This window comes from Urocitellus parryii, chromosome 1, assembly GCF_045843805.1.
Source record: "Urocitellus parryii isolate mUroPar1 chromosome 1, mUroPar1.hap1, whole genome shotgun sequence".
In the NCBI taxonomy this organism is placed as follows: domain Eukaryota; kingdom Metazoa; phylum Chordata; class Mammalia; order Rodentia; family Sciuridae; genus Urocitellus; species Urocitellus parryii.
In genome coordinates, this window is record NC_135531.1 from 76,421,943 (window position 1) to 76,441,800 (window position 19,858).

General features: G+C 34.3%; 1 protein-coding gene across 1 annotated transcript in view; it reads right to left on the reverse strand.

The window, feature by feature from the left end:
• The window catches only part of Kiaa0825 (KIAA0825 ortholog), a 378,474-nt gene that overhangs the window by 317,538 nt on the left and 41,078 nt on the right, over positions 1–19,858 (reverse strand). The window contains exon 4 of the mRNA XM_077800531.1: positions 14,024–14,155. Within this exon, the coding sequence (XP_077656657.1) occupies positions 14,024–14,155 (132 nt within the window). The remainder of the gene's footprint in view (positions 1–14,023; positions 14,156–19,858) is intronic.

Here is a 19,858-nt window from a genome sequence, read left to right on the forward strand (position 1 = left end):
AGGATACTTCTGAGCATGAATGAATTCAATCTAAATTACCTTGAAAAAAATAAGCTCTGAGAATCAAAAACCCTTTTCATGAAAATAAAGAAAAATAATACCTCCTCTTGGCCACAGGCGGCTCAATTTCCTGATGGGACAGTCTTATTCTGGAATACCAGTTCTGACAAGAGATTGGCATGTATTTTCTTAACTTATGTAAGCATTTATATGGACTGAGAAACACAATGCCTGTAGGCATACATCTTGACTCTAGAGACCCTTTATAATAAAAATCAAAGGTTTTTATTATAGCATCCTCGTGTGCCTCATTCAGTGAAATCTAATAGATTACAGCAATGTGAATTGGAAAGGCTCAGCATTTAGTCTACCTAAATCTGTTTCAATCAGGATTCAGCTTTTAGGCTAATCTCTAACATCTGAATCTGGGTAGAGGCCAATAACTACTACAATTTATAAATAGGGTAAAGCCTTCAGAGGGCTAGATGTTTTAGTAATTTGTCCAAACACTGATAAAGAGATTAAGCAGTTGCATTTCAAGGGACCTCCTTCATTGATATAAACTAAGACAGTTGAGCTTCCTTTTAAAATCATTTTGTCACAATTTCTAAACATCAGAACAATTAATGGCACCTGATTTTTATTTTAATTGGTTAATTATCTTGTCAATATACCATTCACCATTATTTATACACGTTTTTCTAAAAACAGAATCATCTGAAGTCTAGAATTTCTTTCTTTCTTTCTTTTTTTTTTTTTTTTTTGTACCAGGGATTGAAGCCAGGGGCACTTGGCACTGAGTCACATCCCCAGCCCTATTTTGTATGTTATTTAGAGAAAGGGTCTCACTGAATTGCTTAGTGCCTTGCTTTTGCTGAGGATGGCTTTGAACTCACAATCCTCCTGCCTCAGCCTCTAGAGCCACTGGCACCACCGCACCTGGCTACAATTTATCATTAATTGAGATCAAAATTGAATCAAAAATTAACTTTCAAACATTTAAAAGATACTTTTTCAAATATCATGTTTCAAATATTATTTTGAAATATGTATAATAAATAATACTGCTGGTAGGAGATAGTAATCTGTCACAGAAGGACTTAGATGATGTGAGATTTAGTCTAGGTTTTCAGAAGCAACATAGCCACTAGTATTTATTCTGCCTTAAGAGTTTTCTGTTTAAATGAATATTGTTTGAAATTTTCTTTAGAAGCAAAATCAGTTACAAAAAATAACCAACCAACAGGAATATAATTAGCACATTTATTATTGGATCCCAAACATTAGGGCAAAATACACAAAGATTACAAAAATAGTACATTTTCTTCCCAAAATATTTAAATTTCCAAATTTACAACATTAGTTGGCTTAATGAGGAATTTTTAAAGCATATTCTTAGATTTAGTTGAATATTAAAGCCATTAGAGACAACCTAAATGTTCATCAATAGAAGAATGATTAAAGGATTGGATAGTTCAAAATAAGTTTAAAAATAAAGTAAAATTACACTTATCAACACAGATGAATCTTAATGACTATAAACTTAAGGGGGAAAACAAAAATGAATACACATACTATGATACTATCCATATTCTAATTTGAAAGTACTCCATATAAATCTCAGAATTATAAACATGGGTAGAAACTGAATGAGGAATGTACTTGAATGATTCAATATCACCCTCTGCTAGGGTGGGATAGAAGTGCAAGAGGCTGAGAAGAGGTACAGGGAGTCTAAGCTGGTAATATTTTATTTCTTAAATTGAATGGTGGGTGCATGAGTATTTATCATAGTACTCTATGACTTTTCATAAATCTCAACATTTCTTAGTAAATTTGAACTTCAATGTGCTTTAATTATAATGAGTCTGAATTATCCAAGTTAATGATGTGTGCAAGTGATACATTACTGAAAGAGTGTGTATAAATCAATTTATAAACCATTTTTAAAATGCAGAATGTGTATTCTCAGCTGAATTCTACCAAATCTTTAAGAAAAACTAATACCAATACTCCTGAAATAATTACATGAAATACAAAGGGATGGAACACTTCCAAATTCATTCTGTGAAGCAAGTATCACACTCATACAGATAACGATACATCAAGGAAAGAACACTAAGACTAATATCCCTGATGAACTCTGATGCAAAAATCCTTAATAAAATATTAGTAAATCATTTTCAACAACATATTAAGATGATTGTGCTTCATGACCAAGTTGGTTTTATCCCAGAGATGCAAGGATGGTTCAACATATGCAAATCAATAAATGGATTTTACCTCATAAATAGAATTAAGGACAAAAATCACTTAGTCATCTCAATAGATACAGAGAAGGGTTTCAACAAAATTCAGCCCATTCATGATTAAACCCACTCATGATTAAAAACACTGAAAAAACCAGGGAGAGAAGAAATCTACCTTAACATCAAAAAGGCTAAGTATGAAAAACCCAAAGCCAACCTCATAGTAAAAGGGGAAAAACTGAAAGAATTTCCTTTAAAATCTGTAACAAGAATATTCACCCTCACATTCTTATTTAATAAAGAGCTAGAAATTCTAGCCAGAGGAATTATGCAAGAGAAGGAAATAAAAGGGCTAAAAATAGGAAAGGAAGAAGCCAGTATCACAGACAGATAAAGACACATACAAAATTCAATAGCTTTCCCATATACCGATAATGAATCTGCTGAGAAAGAAATCTGGAAAACAATTCCATTCACAATAGCCTCCAAAAACAAACAAACAAACAAAAACCCTAGGAACAAATTTACCCAAGTATGTGAAGGATCTCTACAATGAAACCTAAACAAGACTGAAGAAAGAAAATGAAGAAGACTTCAAAGGATAATCTCCAACATTCATGGATAAGCAGAATTAATATTACTAAAATGGCCATACTATCATAAGTAATATACAGTTTCAATGCAATCTGCATCAAAATACAAATGATGTTCTTCAAAGGACTAGAAAAAAGTCCAAAAACTGTATGGTGCTGGCAAAGAAATAGACAAATAGACCAATGATATAGAATAGAAGACACAGAGACAAACATATACATCTATAGTCATCTAATCTTTGACAAAGTTGCTAAAAACATACATTGGAGAAAAGACAGTCTTTTTAAAGAAATGAAGCTGGGACAACTTGATATATGTATATATTGAAGAATGAAACTAGACTCTTATCTCTCACCCTGAACAAAAATTAACTCAAAATGCATCAAAGACCTAGGAATTAAACTAAAAACTATGCAACTTTTAGAAGAAAATGTAGGGTCAACCTGCCGCAGTCTGGCTGGGCACAATTCAGGAGCCACTTATTGGCAATGTCTTGGCTGGGCACAAGATCACGAGCCACTCACAGCTTTGTAGATTCAAATAGCAATTCTTTATTCCCGAACTCACACCGGCCCTCACACACGTTCAGGGGAAATCTCAAATCTGCCCGCACAATTCATGTCCCAAATACTTTCTCAATTCCACGAGAACTCAGCGGGAACTCAGGCAGCAGGAACGCCCTATTCCCAGCAGCAATAAACTTAAACCTGGAACTTCCCTAAAACCACATTGTCTTAAACCAGGAACGCCCTAAACCCAAGGAGCAGGATACTTCCTCAAACCTGCAGGATACACTTTAAACCTGGATCCACCCTCATCCTTGAGCAGGGTCACCTTTCTCAAACACACATGCAAGGTCACAGCGGATTTCCAAGACAAGTCCATTTAACATGGGGTACGCTGGCAAGGAAATTTGATGCGTCATTCCTACTTGGCAATGGCCCTTAGCAACTTATCAAGCAGAAACGAACTTTATTTTTAGAAAACACACACACACACACACACACACACACACAAACACACCACAGGAGCTCTTCAGGAATTCCCTCAGAGCCCAACTGCCACCACCGGGTTCCCGTAAGCCTCTCAACCCCCCCACTCCTCCTGCTCTTGAGGCCTGATTGGCTGGGATGCATGGGCGGAGCCAAAAAAAGTCCCCCAATGAGCAGCTCCGTGGTCTGAAAGGGCAGGGAAACAGCCCAATGAGCATCACCGCAGAGGAGCCAATCAGCTGGCAGCTGGAAGTTTGCTGGGGCCTCTGTGAGCCAATCATCAGCTAGCAGCTGTAAGTTTGCTAGCAGCTGGAAGTTTGCTGGGGCCCCTTCTGCTGTGGCTCTCAACTAGAAACTATGCAACTTTTAGAAGAAAATGTAGGGTCAACCCTCCAATTTTTAGGCATAGGCAACAACTTTCTCAGAAGATCCCCAAAGAATGGCAAAAGTCAATAAATGAGACAGCATCAAATTAAAAATCTTCTGCACAACAAAGGGAATAATTAGGAATGTGAAGACAGAACCTACAGAATGGGAGAAATTCTTTGCTAGTTACTCTTCTGACAGAGGATTAATATCTAGAAGACATAAGAGTACAAAAAGCTTTACAACAAAACTCTAAATAACCCAATTAATAAATGGGCAAATGAATTAAACAGACATGTCTCAAAATAAGAAACATAAAAGGCCAATGTATGAAATGTTCAACATCATTAGCAATTAGGAAAATGTAAATCAAAACCACAATGAGATTGCATTTCACACCAGTCAGAATGACAGTCATCAAGAATATAAACAATATATAAAATAATGTTAACAATAATGATGGAGAGTATGTGGAGAAAAAGCAAAACTTTTATACTGTTGGTGAGATCGTAAATTAGTATAACCACTATTGGAGGTTCCTCTAAAGACTAGGCAGGGAACTACCATATGACTCAGCTATACCCCTCCTCAGTATTTATCTTAAACAATTAAAGTCATCACACTATGGTAATATGTGCATACCCATATTTATAGCAGCATGATTCACAATAGCAAAACCATGGAACCAGCATAGTCATCCAACAAGAGATGAATTGATAAAGAAAATGTGGTATATAGACACAATGTAATTTTATTCAATCATAAAGAAAAATGAAATTATGTAATTTGCAGGAAAATGGATGGAACTAGAGATTATTATGTTAAGTGAAATAATCTGAATTCAGAAGGTTAAGGACTGCATGTTTTCTTTCATATGTGGAAGTTAGGAAAAGTAAAAAGAAAGGTTCTAGAGGGTGGGGGTGGGGTGGAGCAGAGATCTCATGAAAATCAAAGGAAAATCAGTAGAGGAAAGGGATCAGAGGCTGAGAAAGGGAAGGGAGGGAGGAAGTGCTCAGGAGTGATATTGGCCAAATCATAATATTATACTGTGTGCATGTATGAATATGTAGCAACAAATTCTATCATATGTACAACAATAATGTACCAACAAAAACTGTGGAAAGAGAAAAAAAAGTAGAGCCATTATTTGGGGGAAAAAAGAAACTTCTCAATCAAAAAAATAAAAAAATTAATATAAAATATTCTTTTTTTAAAGGCTACCCATGACAATTTTCCTATTAGCTTTCACTCCTAGATTACTGGAGTGCAAAAACTGCTTATTGAATGAAGGCATTATATTTGATAACCATGAAATGAACACTGAATGAGTGGTTGGCACTGTAATATATACTAGAGATCTAAAGCAATAAGACATCATCTTATTCCTAAAGGAATTCTGTCTAGTAAGATAGATAGACCTGTAAATAAATAACTACAATATGTTAAGATGCGATAAGAGGTGTGTAGAATGTGCTAAGGGAGTACATAAGAGAGAACCACCAAGTGTGCCTGTGGGAGGTATAGAAGTGGATTCTCCTCATGGAAAAGGAGGTTGTATGCAACAATACTGCTGCTTTAAGAAAATTTATAGAATCACCCTACTTAAGATTCACTGCCACCTAACTCCCACAATTCAGTACTAATCATTTATTTAGAGAATAAAAATTATGATTTTATTTTTGTGGCCTCACCACACTTACATTCATGACTCTATGTGTACAAATATGCACAGATACACTATCTTACTTCCTAAAAGATTACAATATCCTACAATTAAACAGATGGCATTAAATACCAACAGCAGCATAAGACCCATTAATATTAATCTGGTGGAAGTGGGGAGAGAAACTGAGAAAAAGAAAAAAATAAAAAGAATTACAGCATAAAATCTTGAAACTACAATATGTAGCTTATTGCAAAAGCTTCTCAAAGATTTAAAATATACTCTTTATTATGTAGCCACAAAACAGTTAAAAGGAAAAAAAAGCATGCTCCACTGGGAAAAATTATGAGAATTTCTTGATATAAAGGTTGTAAAAAACAAATACATGTGTTTTCACTGAATGTTAAAACACTTTTAAATATTTTTATTTCTTAAATCAGAGTAGAAATCCTATGGCAGAGTAAAGAACATTTTTATAGTATGAAAACCCAAACATTAAAAAAAAAATTTTTTTAAGATGTTACATGTTCGGTGCTCTTATTTATATGTCATATCAATAACGCAAGTTCAGTTTAAGGAAAAGTCTTTCAGTTCTGTCAAAATGTGTTTAAAAAACACAAATAAATAATTATAAGGCAAATAAGAATTTTTTAGTTTTTGGATAAGCCTAATTTATCTAAATAAGTTACTAAAATTCCTTGGGATTATCAGGTAATTTTCAGGGAACAGGGTTGATTTATAAAAACTAGTGTGTAGGGCTGAGGTTGTGTCTGAGCAGTAGAGCACTTGCCTAGTACATGTGAGGCCTTGGGTTTATACATGGCACCACATAAAATAAATAAAATAAAGGTATTGTGTCCAACTATGACTAAAAAACAAATATTAACAACCAAACCAAACAAACAAAACACTTGTGTGTAATTAAACTATAAGTCAGTCATGAAACGAAAACTCATTTTCACAACATAAAGACATTTCTGGATAATGTTTTATAAAAGAACAAAAAAAAGGATTCCTAAAACAACTACTTTAATGGCTAAACTGAATAAGAAATTAACATTTCTGCTGAAATGTATTCTATTTCAGAAAGGTTTTAGTTATTTCAAAAGGTTGTAATGTAGCTAAAACTATAGGGGGAAAAACACCTTTGACATCAAATCACATTAACACTATCTCTTTACATCTTTCTCATATGTATGCTTCCCTTTCTATTTTGTCAAAGAGTTAGGTTAGGCCCTTATCATTTTTCGTCTGGATTGTATATTAATAGCCTCCCAAGATTACTGTCTATTGTTAACTCATCTTTCCTTATTTAGTATGAGGAACATAGTATGAAACAAACTTTACAGTTAAGTCCTTCTGTTGATTTGTTGCTTTATATCACCAGTCTTTAGTTTAGTGAAGCTCTGGAATGGCCCAGATGGCTTCAGGAAAGTTCAAACCCAGTGTAGGCATGTCAACCTGAAAAGTCTTAAAATGCTTTTAAAAAATTAAACAATTGTGAAATATCTATCTCCAATACCCTCCCCAGGCCCCGAGTCCCTGTCCCCAGGCCCAGTTTCAGTGAATGGGAGAGTTATACCAGAATGAGCTGGTATTAACAAGAAGAATGAGCCTGGCATTATATCTATGTTGAGACACATATTTTTAAACCTCTGCCTCCTAAATTTATATCTGATTTGGATGATTTTTCATAAACTGTAGAGGCAAAAGCAAGATGAAAGAGTCACAAAGCTATGTTAACTACATAAAGAAAAATTTTTAGAAGTGTTCCATAGAGATATAAGAACATGGTGATTTAATACCCATGACAAGGAATCATATGTAAGTGTCCTTTTAATCTATGAAACTTGCTCTTGTAATTTTAGCATAATGTGGTTTATCTCAAGGAAACTATACAAACTAAAATCAGGAGGAGAAAAGTGGGGAATCTGAACCAGTACTTACTCCATGCCAATTCCCTTGATTCTCTTCCTAAGAGCCAGGGGTAAAAAAAGAAATGGAGAATATTATGTAACAGTGAGAATCAGAAGAGATCTGGAGCCATATCTGGTATGAATCTTTATCTCCACTGATAAGTTGAAGCACGAAGATTGCAAGTTTGAGGCCAGCTTCAGCCTCAGCAACTTGGCAAGACTCTGTCTCAGAAAAAAAAAAAAAAAAAAAAAAAAAGGTGGGCGGGGGACATAGCTCAATATTAAAGCACCCCTGGGTTCAACCCCCAGTACAAAAAGCAAAACAAAACAAAAATAAAAATTAAGAGTTTTAATAATACCTATGGTTAGTGCATGAGAATGGAAGGCATATTGCATACATTCTATATGCTACCCACTGGAGAGAAGTCATTTGCAGCACTGCTGGAGAACAATTTTGCATAGTTAACTGCATAATTTCTAAGAAAGTATCTCATAGATAACTTTCATAAGGATGGAAGGACATATCCTTTGTATGTGTAAAAATATCAGAAAAATGAAAATAATGGAAATGCTTATCAAAGGAGAACTGGTTTAATAAAAGGTATTACTTGCATATTCATATAAGTAAAATTTAAAAGAATTAGGCAGAACTATATGAGAGATTTTTAGATGCATTAACACACACACACACACACACACACACATACATGCACATACATAATCATAATACATATCCCTTTCTGAAAAAACCTCTGAAATGTACTTTTAAGTGCATACATGTATATGTACAGAATATTTCTGGGAAATTATATAAAAATTAATCAGAGCAGGTTCATAACAAGACTAGAAGGGTCGGAGGAGTAAGAATACTTCCTCATATTTGCCCATCTCTACTATTTGAAATTTTATTGTATAAATTACTATTATAATATAAAAATACCTAATGAAAATTAACATTTGAAGACAGCTTCTTTTACCATGCTTTCCTCACCTAACTCCATTCTAATTTAAATAAAGCAAGCACAAGCCTAAAAAACATGCTAACATATATTTATTGATTACCTTCTAGCCTACTATGTGCCAGGACTGTTTCAGGCAATACTGTTTTGGCAATTCTGCTTTACAACTGTTTTAGGTACTACAGTAATAAACAAAATCTTTAAAGCAGAAATTAAAGAAAAGTCTTTAAAGTAACGTGGATTAGGATTGTGATGAGCAATGGCCTTGGTGTTAAAGACACTTTTCAGACAAGGTACTGAATTTGTTGAGTCCTGGACAAAGTTCTTTTCCAAGAACAGTAGATAGGATTGAGTTTAATTTTAATCACTTATCCAACAGGAAAGATGGACCAGCTAACAGTGGTCATGTCTGTTACTGGGGCTCAGTCCTCTGGTGTGTTTTCTTCTCTGTTCTTATTCTCAGGAGTGGTTCAGATCTTAACAGGCCCATAAGTTGTTACCTCAGGAGTTGGGCTTTATTTCCAACTGGCCCATTATTTCTTTGGGAAACAGTGGCCCAACTATTATTGATTCAATCTACATACTGAGTCTGGATTTTCAGTATCTCAATATTTGTACTTTTGCTATCCTAATAGTTTAAAAGCAGGTAGACATGTGCTTCTCTTTATTTCCCATGAAATGGTAATTACAATGCTATTCTTTAGGAACATCCTCAAACAACAATTCTCTATTGTGTTTATGCCTTACGGCCTACATTAAATTAAGCTATTGTACTTACAAATAAAAGCTATACTTTTATTTATGAATGGGGCCAAGGAAAGTTTAGGGTACCTAGCAGCTGAGGCCCAGGATGCTATCTGTGTGAGGAGGATAAGAATGCTATGAAGACCCAGTCAGAGGACATTGGAAAGTGGTGTTTTAGGTCTTACTCTGGGTTCAATGATAAATGAGGAAAATGTTTTCTTTCCATATAGCCTAGTCTTGTGCAGTAGGATGGGAGGAGAGGTAGGCTTCTGTTAGATGGAGTACAGAATATAGAAACCCCAAAACAAGGTATAAACATAGGAAATTTAAATGCATCTACCATGTGAAAAAGTCTAAAGGTTTCACATATAAGCTCAAAAAATTTAAGCATAATATGAAAAATAAGTGTAATCAGTAGGCATGTATCCTCTCATTAATAAATACAAATAAATTTATAGAAATCTTTATCTAATACTCTTTCATAATATCCTTCCTCCCTTCACTGCTGAATTAAAACCAATGGATTGTCCCTGGTAGCACTTCCTAATTTTTCTTTAGATCACAAAAAATGTAGATATCTTATATCAGTACCAGCAAAACCTGCTTCCCGAGGTACAGATTGAAGTTGTCTATAATTAGAAAACAGGAGAGTAAAACAGACTTTTAAGATACAATAATATAAAAAAAACAAGACAACAATAACAACAAAAATAAAATAAAATGCTACATTCAGGGCTGGGGATGTAGCTCAGTAGTAGATTGCTTGTGTAGTTATGTACCAGGCCCTAGGTTCAAACCCCAGAACCACAAAATATATCAATCAGTAAATAAAAATAAAGAAGGTGCAGGTAAATTAAAAAGATACAATAATATACATCCAACTGAACATTAAGTGGATAAAAATCATTCTGTCTTATATTGTCAGTTCAAGAGAATGTCTATATCTCAATATCTTATTAAATTAATAAGTTCTAGTCAGCTCAAAAAATGTTTCAGTGTATGTGCAGTTTTCTGACTCTGTGGGTACAACATTTATAGCATTCTTCCATGGCAGGTTATTAACCTTCTTGTTATCAATTTTGATATGTGTTCAAAGTAAATGATTCATTGTCCCTGATTTTGACCATCAGAACTAGGAGTCACCTAGCTCTGAATTGAGTGGAAACCAGTGTATAAAAGTGAAAATAGCTTGAGAGAATGACTGCCTATCCTGAGGGTAGGTGAAGGTTCAGTGACCTCTGGGCACACCAGTCCATTCTGGTAAATCACTGCTTTGGGGAGGTTAGAATCCCCATAGCTCATAAAATTTGATGATATTAAGAAGAGGGAAAGAATTCACACTTAAGATGTCAGGGTCATTTTAAGAAATAACAGCTTTAAAAATCCAAGTGTAAGAAAAAATACTCTATTTAAAAATGTATTGCTAATATTTTTTTTTCTTTTAAAGTATTGGAGAAAACCCATATCATACAGATGTTCATTACTTATTCAATGTACACCACTGGGAGATAAACAGAACTGTTAAAATATAAAAATGCCAAGGGTAATTCAACTGCTGCAGTGTAAGTGTGGCATAACTGATTCGTCATGACACACAATTTTCTAAAAGCTATTCTGTTAGAAGGCAATAAATGAGTGCATAAATGATTTACACTCTTTAGAACCATAGTTATTATTCAGTATTTTATTTTTAAAAATATATACACCCTATACTATTATGTTTATTCTCTAGAGTATAATAAAAACATAATTGAATTTGATGAAAAATAGACTTGATTCTAAATGTAGCATACAGTACATACAGCTACTCTCTTATTTTATCCCTTGTGAAGCTCAATGGTCACTTGAGGTGGTTCTGCTCTAGGTTTGTTTTATATATGAGCAATAAAGTATTTTTAATTTAAAATTATATCCCTATATGCTATATTACAATTTCTTTTTTTACTAACATCTGAATTTCAACCTAAAAAATAATTTATGAATGCAAAATATAATATTTTAATAACTGTTTTACTTTTAAGTGTGATTTTTTATTGACCAAGTAGGGCAGAAAATTAAGTACAGATGGCTTACCAAATAAAAACAAAGCAATATATAATAAAAACATCAGTTTGGTAGTTTACTTTGTTTTGATAGAGACTAAATGTCATTTTGAAGAGAGAAATGTATCTTTGAAATAATTTTCCATTTTAAAAATATAACCATCTCTGAAATTTAGATAAATTATTTTAAATCTATTTAAATGAACACTATTTTCATTTCTAAGTTCTTTTAGGTTAGAAACTCCATCATACAATATATAAATATATAGAATAAAAATTACATGAATGCATAATTACATTTAGGTTTTATATAGTTATTTTATAATATATGTAATTTCAAGCATACACTCTCAACAGTGTGGTTAAGTTATATACATATGCTACATTTAAAATATATTCATTACATATGTTTATATTATAAAGTTAAAAATAAGTTTAATTCTTTCTGTTGAAATTCAGGGAAAAGATTTCCTCCTCTCCTTTTTCTTAAATCATGTGCCTTAGAAAATTTAATCATAGTACTTTTTTACTTTTTGGACATGTATTCCTTGGAAGACTAGATGTGCCTTTTGTCAGCTTTGGACCCAAAATGTCCTTCTCAAGAATCTGGGAGCTATGTTTTTGAAATGAGTAACCAGATAGATCATTCCCCTCTTTCCTCCTCCTTTCTGTGGGAGAGTTAAGAGTCTAACTTCAGTGTGTACCTGGCTTCAATTTGCAAAATTATCACCTGGCATGAAGATATTAGAAAGATATTTCTCCTCCAGATGAAGTCTACCAGCTAACACAGGTAGTAACTTCCCCAACTCTCACAGTAAATTTAGTATGAACTATGTGTGAAAAAATGTGTTGTGAAGTCTTCTTAAGGATTAGTGATGTTTACCTCAGCAACATATGAGTACAGACTGTGTCTAACTGGCTACCTAAGGTGGTAAGAGGCCTTTCTGTCTTTGCAATCTCTTAGTAGATTGCCTGTGATGTACATCATATTTTTGTTTAATGCTTAATCAACAATAAAAGTGTTTTCTTTCTCTGCTGATTTCATGGGCAGGATTTCTGAGAAGAGAAAAATTTTGTTTCTAATTATAACTCCCCAACAATATGCTATCTTTTGAAATTATTTGTACCTATTATTATGGTGATGAAGAATTAACTGTGTTCTCATGTAAACAGGAGAAAAAATACATTAGAAAATTTTCAATTGCTTCATTCATTTTCTTTGAACCAATTGAAAGATACCTTAAATATTCAAAAAAGAAAATATTTTGTTGCATGCTAAAAATTTTTACTGTGATTTGTGCATTTATAGCAACCCACAGGTGAATTAGAGCTTTTAACTGGAAGGATTCAAATGAGTGAACTGCCTGATTAAAGAATAAGATCTATTTATAGAAAACTCCTTTGTTATCCGTGCTCCCAGTATTGGGGGAGCAGTCCCTCTCATTTAGGTGAGCATTTAGGTGAGAAGAAGACTTAAAATGACAAATATTATGCAAATAACTTATTTTTAATGTTCTGTTTTCAGTAACTTAGTGATTGTGACCTTTTAATACCATTTAAATACCTTAATTTAAAAATTTTAATTACTGTGATTACCTTCAAGTAAAAATGCTCAACTCTAAACATATTAATGACAATCCAGGACATTAATATTTCAAACTCTAAGAATCCTTTAGTAGTGGTTTAATAAACTCTAATTGGCCTATTTGAAAACAGTGCTTGTATTTTCTAGTCTTATTGAAATTACTCATCAGATAAAGACAATTGCCGGGTTTCTGTTCTCATGACTAAAAGGCTCAGGAGTCACTCCAGGTAAACTGGGCTAACTGGGCTAACTGGGCTGCACAAAATAACCACACAAGAGACACAATACCCTTTTCTTTGGGGTCGCTGTGATGGCTCCTCTGACCTTAAGGGTCCACAGAAAGAGAGAGAGTGAGAGCACTGCTGACCCCTTTTATTGAGGAGAAGCTATTCAAATGAGGCAAGGGGTCAGGTTTCAGGGGGCTGAGTCTATCTTCATGATGTCCACTGTCAGTAGGCTGACTGACACCTGGGTAGGCCACACCCAAGGGCACAGTAAGAGAAGGGGACACACACAGGGCACTTCCATGGAAGATTCTATCCTCAACAGGGCAAGGGGTTGTATTACAAAGGAACAGGTGAGCATAGCTTCACCCATGGGGATATAGAAGACACACCCATGCACAAGACACAGACCCTGGAACCCAAGAAGGGTGGGGAAAGCTCTGCCACATTTCTGTGACTGAGTGCTTCAGCACCCAGCCAGGGAGTGTGACCCAGTCACGTGCAAGATTGGTCTCCCACAGATAATTGTGTTAAATTTTAAGATGGGATTATAATCAATATTTTTCATGAAAGTTAATAATAATTCAAACCCCAAATTGTTTAAGAGTAGAAACATTAGAACTAGACTAGGTAAATTCTATGTAAACAGAATATGAAATGATTTTTAAAAAATAATTAGCAATATTTACCTTGTAGCATTTTGTTCTATCTGTTCATCAATGTCACTGAAGATCTGCTTAAACTCCAAGTCTCCAGGAAACGAGTTTAATAAGCATTGTAGGTCAAAAGAATTATGGGAATATTCATCTACCCAGTCCATTCTAAGGAACAAAAATAAGCAATAAAACATGTCAGTTTCCCCAAGATAAAAAGAAAAAAAAAAAAAACAAAGAAAGAAATCTACCTCAAACATATCGTGATACTAAAAGTTGTAACACTAAACCAAAAATAATAGTTTCCCTTTATAGGCACATGAAATATAGACAAGGAAAAGAACTAGGGTGCTATTAAACTAGGGAGAGTGCTTTGTTATTTATATTTCATGAGGTGTGACCTAATTTTCACACTTCTCTGTGGTATGAAAACTGAACAACAAACCAGCCTTAGAGGTTACTTAAACATTCTATAACTTCTCACTATAACCAAAGCTACAGAGGAAATCAATACACCCAGAGAGCACTGTAAACAAAGCTGGATGAAGCTAGAACTCAACACCTTCCTTCCATTCTTATGAATACACTGACCTGGAAATTGTAGTTTCAGACATTTATTTTTAATTTAAAAAATTTTGGGGGGCGGGTACTGCAGATTGAACCTAGGGGTGTTTTACCACTGGGCTACAGCCCCAGTCCTTTCTTAAAATTTTGAGATAGGATCTTGCTAAGTTGCTAAAGCTAGCCTTGAACTTGTGATCCTTTTGCCTCAAACTCCCTACTCACAGGGATTATAGGGGTCCACCGCCTGACCAGGCCAGTCTCAGACTTTTATAGCCTCATCCCCTGGGCCTACTTATATGTGAAGAAAGCAAAATTTTCCTTGAGCTCCTCTAGCATTCCAGACAGACTTTGCCACAGGCTATTGTCTTTCTTTGGTCCCACTCAATTTCCAAAGAGAATCACTCATAAGCTATTATCTATTTTTTGGTGTCACTAATTTCCCCTAAAAATCATTTATTGTCCCTTAAAATTGCTCAGATTTTCCCCATATCCTTCTTTCCTATCAAGAATGTATAAGCATCTGAACCTCATTGGGGTTATTTAGTACTCTCCACCTTCCTGTGATCCCCCTGAACACACTAACAAGTTTGAGCATTTTCTCTTGTCAATAGTCAGTTTACTTCACTAAATTTAGACTCAAAATCACAGGGGGGAAGAAAATTCTCTTCACTGCTACACTAGTAAAGTTATTCTGTATTATTACAAGAGTCATTTTACACCCCAAAGGTCTCTCCCTCCAGAGCAAAAAGGTTTATTCAGACACTGAATGAATGGATGGTGTGTATCTATGTGCAAGCCTCTCTTTAGAATTTGTGAACAGAAGCCCGGTGTGGTGATGCATGCCTATAATCCCAGAGGCTCAGGATGTTGAGGCAGAAGGATCCCAGGTTCAAAGCCAGCCTCAGCAAAAGCAAGGTATTAAGCAACTCAGTGAAACCTTGTCTCTAAATAAAATACAAAATAGGTTGGGGATGTGGTTCACTGGTTGAGTGCCTCTTGAGTCCAATTCCTGGTACCCTCCTCTGCCTCAACAAAAAAAGAATTTGTTGTTCATAACCCGCTTGAATCAAAATGTGAAATATGATATATCAAGAACTATGTAATGTTTTGAACAACCAACATTAAAAAAAAAGAATTTGTGAACAGAACTATATGCTGATCATTTTCATAAGTGACCAAAAGTACAAAATAACTGCAGTGGAATGATTTTAGTATTTTTTTTGGGGGGGGGGGGTAGATCTGCCTCTTTATTCTCTCTTACGTTTTTGTAGAAGTCTGGAAGTAACTTAGGCTTCATTCTGTTTCTCTGACTCTGGTCAAGACCCAGAAATGTGCCCTTCCCGTGTAGATTTTTAGTTTCATTTAGATTTTCAAGGAAGCAACTGCTATAGCATAATGAGAGGAAGGAGCCAGACTTGTTCAGCTGCTCAAAAACATCACTGTGGTTCCTTCTCTCTGATGGCTACCTCACAGCCTACTTTATTCTTTACTATTTTGTCTGTGAAACTGGCATTGTTTCAGAGAATGGCTCTTACTACTATAGCCGCTTCCTTTTGCAATACTGTAGAATGTAGTTTTCATGCCTCTGGTGTCTTCATTTCTCAAAGCCTCTCTACCTTCTATCTTTCAGAAATATTCCAATGCATGTTTCTTTCAGTGCTGCTTTTCTATTATATCTTTACTAACATTTCAATAGGATTTCAAGAGGGAGGAAAGTAAATGTGTGTGCTTAGTCCTTCATCTTCAGAATTTTCTGTTTCCATTTCCCATACTAAGGGAAATGAAATAAATTATGAGACTTTGAAAAGTCGAAATGTACTGCACAATCTTTTCAAATAGGTATGGCCAAAGCAAAAGACACTACTTATTGATATGTGTGTGTGTGTATAAAATATATATATACATATATATATACTAATGCAAGCAAAGTAAATGTAACATTAAATTATATGAAGTCATAATTCCCAATTAGAATGCCAAGATTGATTCTACAAAAAATTCTTCTGAATATAGTCTAGTGATTACCTGTCTATAGATGTAATCTGTTTTGCTTTTCTCTTTAACATGAGGCTCAACTATATATAAATTTTAATTTCAATTCGTAATATATTTATTTAAATAAATAAATATTTAAATAATTATTACTATTGGGTACTGGGGATTGAACCCAGGGATGCTTTACCACTGACCTATATCTCCAGTCATTTTTATTTTTTATTTTGAGACAGGGTCTTGCTAAGTTATGTAGGGCCTTGCTAAGTTGCTGAGGCTGACCTTAAACTGATGATGCTCCTGCCTCAGCCTCCTGAGTTGCTGGGACTACGGGCCTCTGCCACTGTGCCTGGCTTGTATTTGTTTCATAGAATTTAAATATTATTGTCTACTTTAAAGTTAGAACTGTATTTTTGTATAATATTGATTACTGGAGTTAAAAAAAAAAACAAAACACTTTTTTTTTTTTTCAGTATTGGCAGTTGAACTGAGGTGTACTCTACCACTGAGCTACAAACCCAAGTCGTGCCCCCCCCCACCTTTATTTTTTTAGACAGTTCTTACTAAGTTGCTCAGGCTGGCCTTAAACTTATTGATTCTTCTGCCTCAGCTTCCTGAGTAGCTGGGATTAAAGACATGCACCACACTGCCCAGTTTCAAATTTAATTTTAAACATTATTTCCCTAGTATAACATAAAAATATTCAAGAATATTTTCAAAATGACAAAATTCTAAAAATTAGACCATTAATATATTTTAAGATCCAAGACAAGTAATCACATACATGTACTGATAAATGCTAAGTGAAACTGGGCAGGTGGAGATTGAGAGGCAAGGCCTATATCCTTGAGTCTGCACCTCAGTCTTGCTCTGTATCTTTACTTTATCACTTTATGTTATAACTGTCCTTGTAGCTAAGGACTTATTTATTCATTAAAATAGTTCTGAGTTCTGATAATAGTAGAGACAGTGGAAAATTATCAATTTTAGCTACAGGCAAGATATTCCAGATAAATTAATGATCAAACTAACTAATATTTAAGGAATTATTAAAGATGTGAAGAGGTCACCTAAAATTTTTTTACCTATACTTGTTTTTCCATGCAGCTGCTAAAGAGGAAAGACATTATGGCTGCAGGGTGTTGGCCCATTGCCGGTTCTTCAAGGTGCAACATCCAGTGTTTTCAAGATGTATAAAGATTGTCAGAAGAAATGTTCCCAAAACTTGTCATAGAAAATGACTAAAAAAATTTTAAGAAAACAGTTGCATATAACAAGCATATAGGTAGCTGTCAATGAATGCTCTGGTTCTTTGAGGTGTTCAAAAACACTTCATTGCATGTTTTTTCACTAGGAATTAAGATGAGGGTGATGTGGTTTTTAAGAATTCCTCTTTCTTTCTCTCTCTCTCTCATTCTTTCTTTTGTGCAAGGCAAGCATTCTACCAACTGAACTATACCCCAGCTTGTTAAGGATTGTCTGTGTACATGGTTGTAATGTTTTTCTATCTAACCTCAGTATGAAAAATAATCAATTAATACAAAGAATCAACAAGGAGAATGCCATTTGATAAGAATAATAAGGTATTAGAATGAAAATGGTTTAGAGTGGTCATGTAAGCTGCCTAGATTTGTGATGCTTCCACGTCTATATAAGGTTTAAAGGTGATAAAGGACCCCCCCCCCAAAAAAAAAGGCCACAGTTACCTTAAGGCAGCAAGATTAAGGTACTTTGTGATAGAATAAGAAAAAAACTGATGAGAAGCTGAGGCAAGGAAATTGAAAGTTCAAGGCCAGCCTCAGCAATTTAGCAAGGCCCTAAGCAACTTAGTGAGACTGTGTCTCAAAATAAAAAATAAAAAGAGTTGGGGCAATATCTTAGTAGTAAAGTATCCTTGGGTTTAATCTCTGGGACCAAACAACAAACAAACAAGAGAGAGGGGGAAGATGGGGGAACAAGGAAGAAAAGAAAAAGGAAAACCTGATGTGTAAAATAGAATTAACATGATGGGAAAATTAGCTTGAGTGGATAGGGATGCAGAGGACCATTGTGAGAAATAAAGCAGGGAGGGCTGAATGTAGATTATTCTAATGTTTAAATATGGAAGTCTTCACATGAGGATTGCAGTGCACTAAAGTGGGCCTGGGGTCTAGGCACCAATCAATCACTATTATCTGATAAATAAAACATAACTATGTCCTCAATGACAGTAAAGTAAATTAATGAGGGACAAAATGTGGTTTGGCAATTCTTCAGTGGTATTTCACAACAGTGAAACTACTTTTTTAAATATTTAGGGGGAAAATGTGAAAGCATGTAAGGCTATAGGTTAAGATATAGCTTTATATTCTGTTTGGTTCCTGTACTTGGAACTATTGATTTGTCATCAGGAAGGTAATCATAATTTGATATAAAAAACCTCATCCTAATCAATAATCAATCAAGGGCTGGGGATGTGGTTCAAGCGGTAGCGCGCTAGCCTGGCATGCGTGCGGCCAGGGTTCAATCCTCAGCACCACATACAAATAAAGATGTTGTGTCTGCCGAAAACTAAATAAAATAAAATAAAATAAAATATTAAATTTCTCTCTCTCTCTTTAAAAAAAATAAATCAAAAATTAAAGTCATAATTGTTCAAAGTATAATAACTATTAAATTGTCATTCCACAATATTGCTTTGTTTCTGATCATTTTTTATAAGATTAAAAAAGCGCATAATATTTTAAACAAATATTAACTGCTAATCTAATATGAATCATTGCCTTTTAAAATGATTAGAGTTAAGCTTGAAGAATTATATCTAAGTCAAACATATGTGGATTAAATTTCAATCCTTGGCAAATTATAACCATTGAGTTATAAATTCCCAATAATAGCAACTGTAAGAAAATATGAATGTATTCTAAACACTGCCAGAAAATATTACAATAAAACATACCCACCTAAAAAGCCAAAGTATCACAGATACTTTGTGATAGAATAAGAAAAAACCTGATGAGAAGCTGAGGCAAGAAAATGAAGGTTCAAGGCCTGTATGTAATCAAAGGAAATCCCACAAAATTAATTTTGAAATCTCAGTTGCCCTTTGCTATATTTTAATATAATGCCTATCTTATACTCTTTCTTTATTTAGATTCATAAAATGGTCAGAATCCTTATTTTGCATTTCTCTTTGTCTCTTCAACAATAAAACTTCAGAATGCCATTATTCTATATTGGCAAACCAATATGTGCTTTAAAAGAGTGAAAGAAGGAAGAAAAAACACTTGGATGTAATTTACACTAAAATTAAGTATGAAAAGGAGAAATATTAGG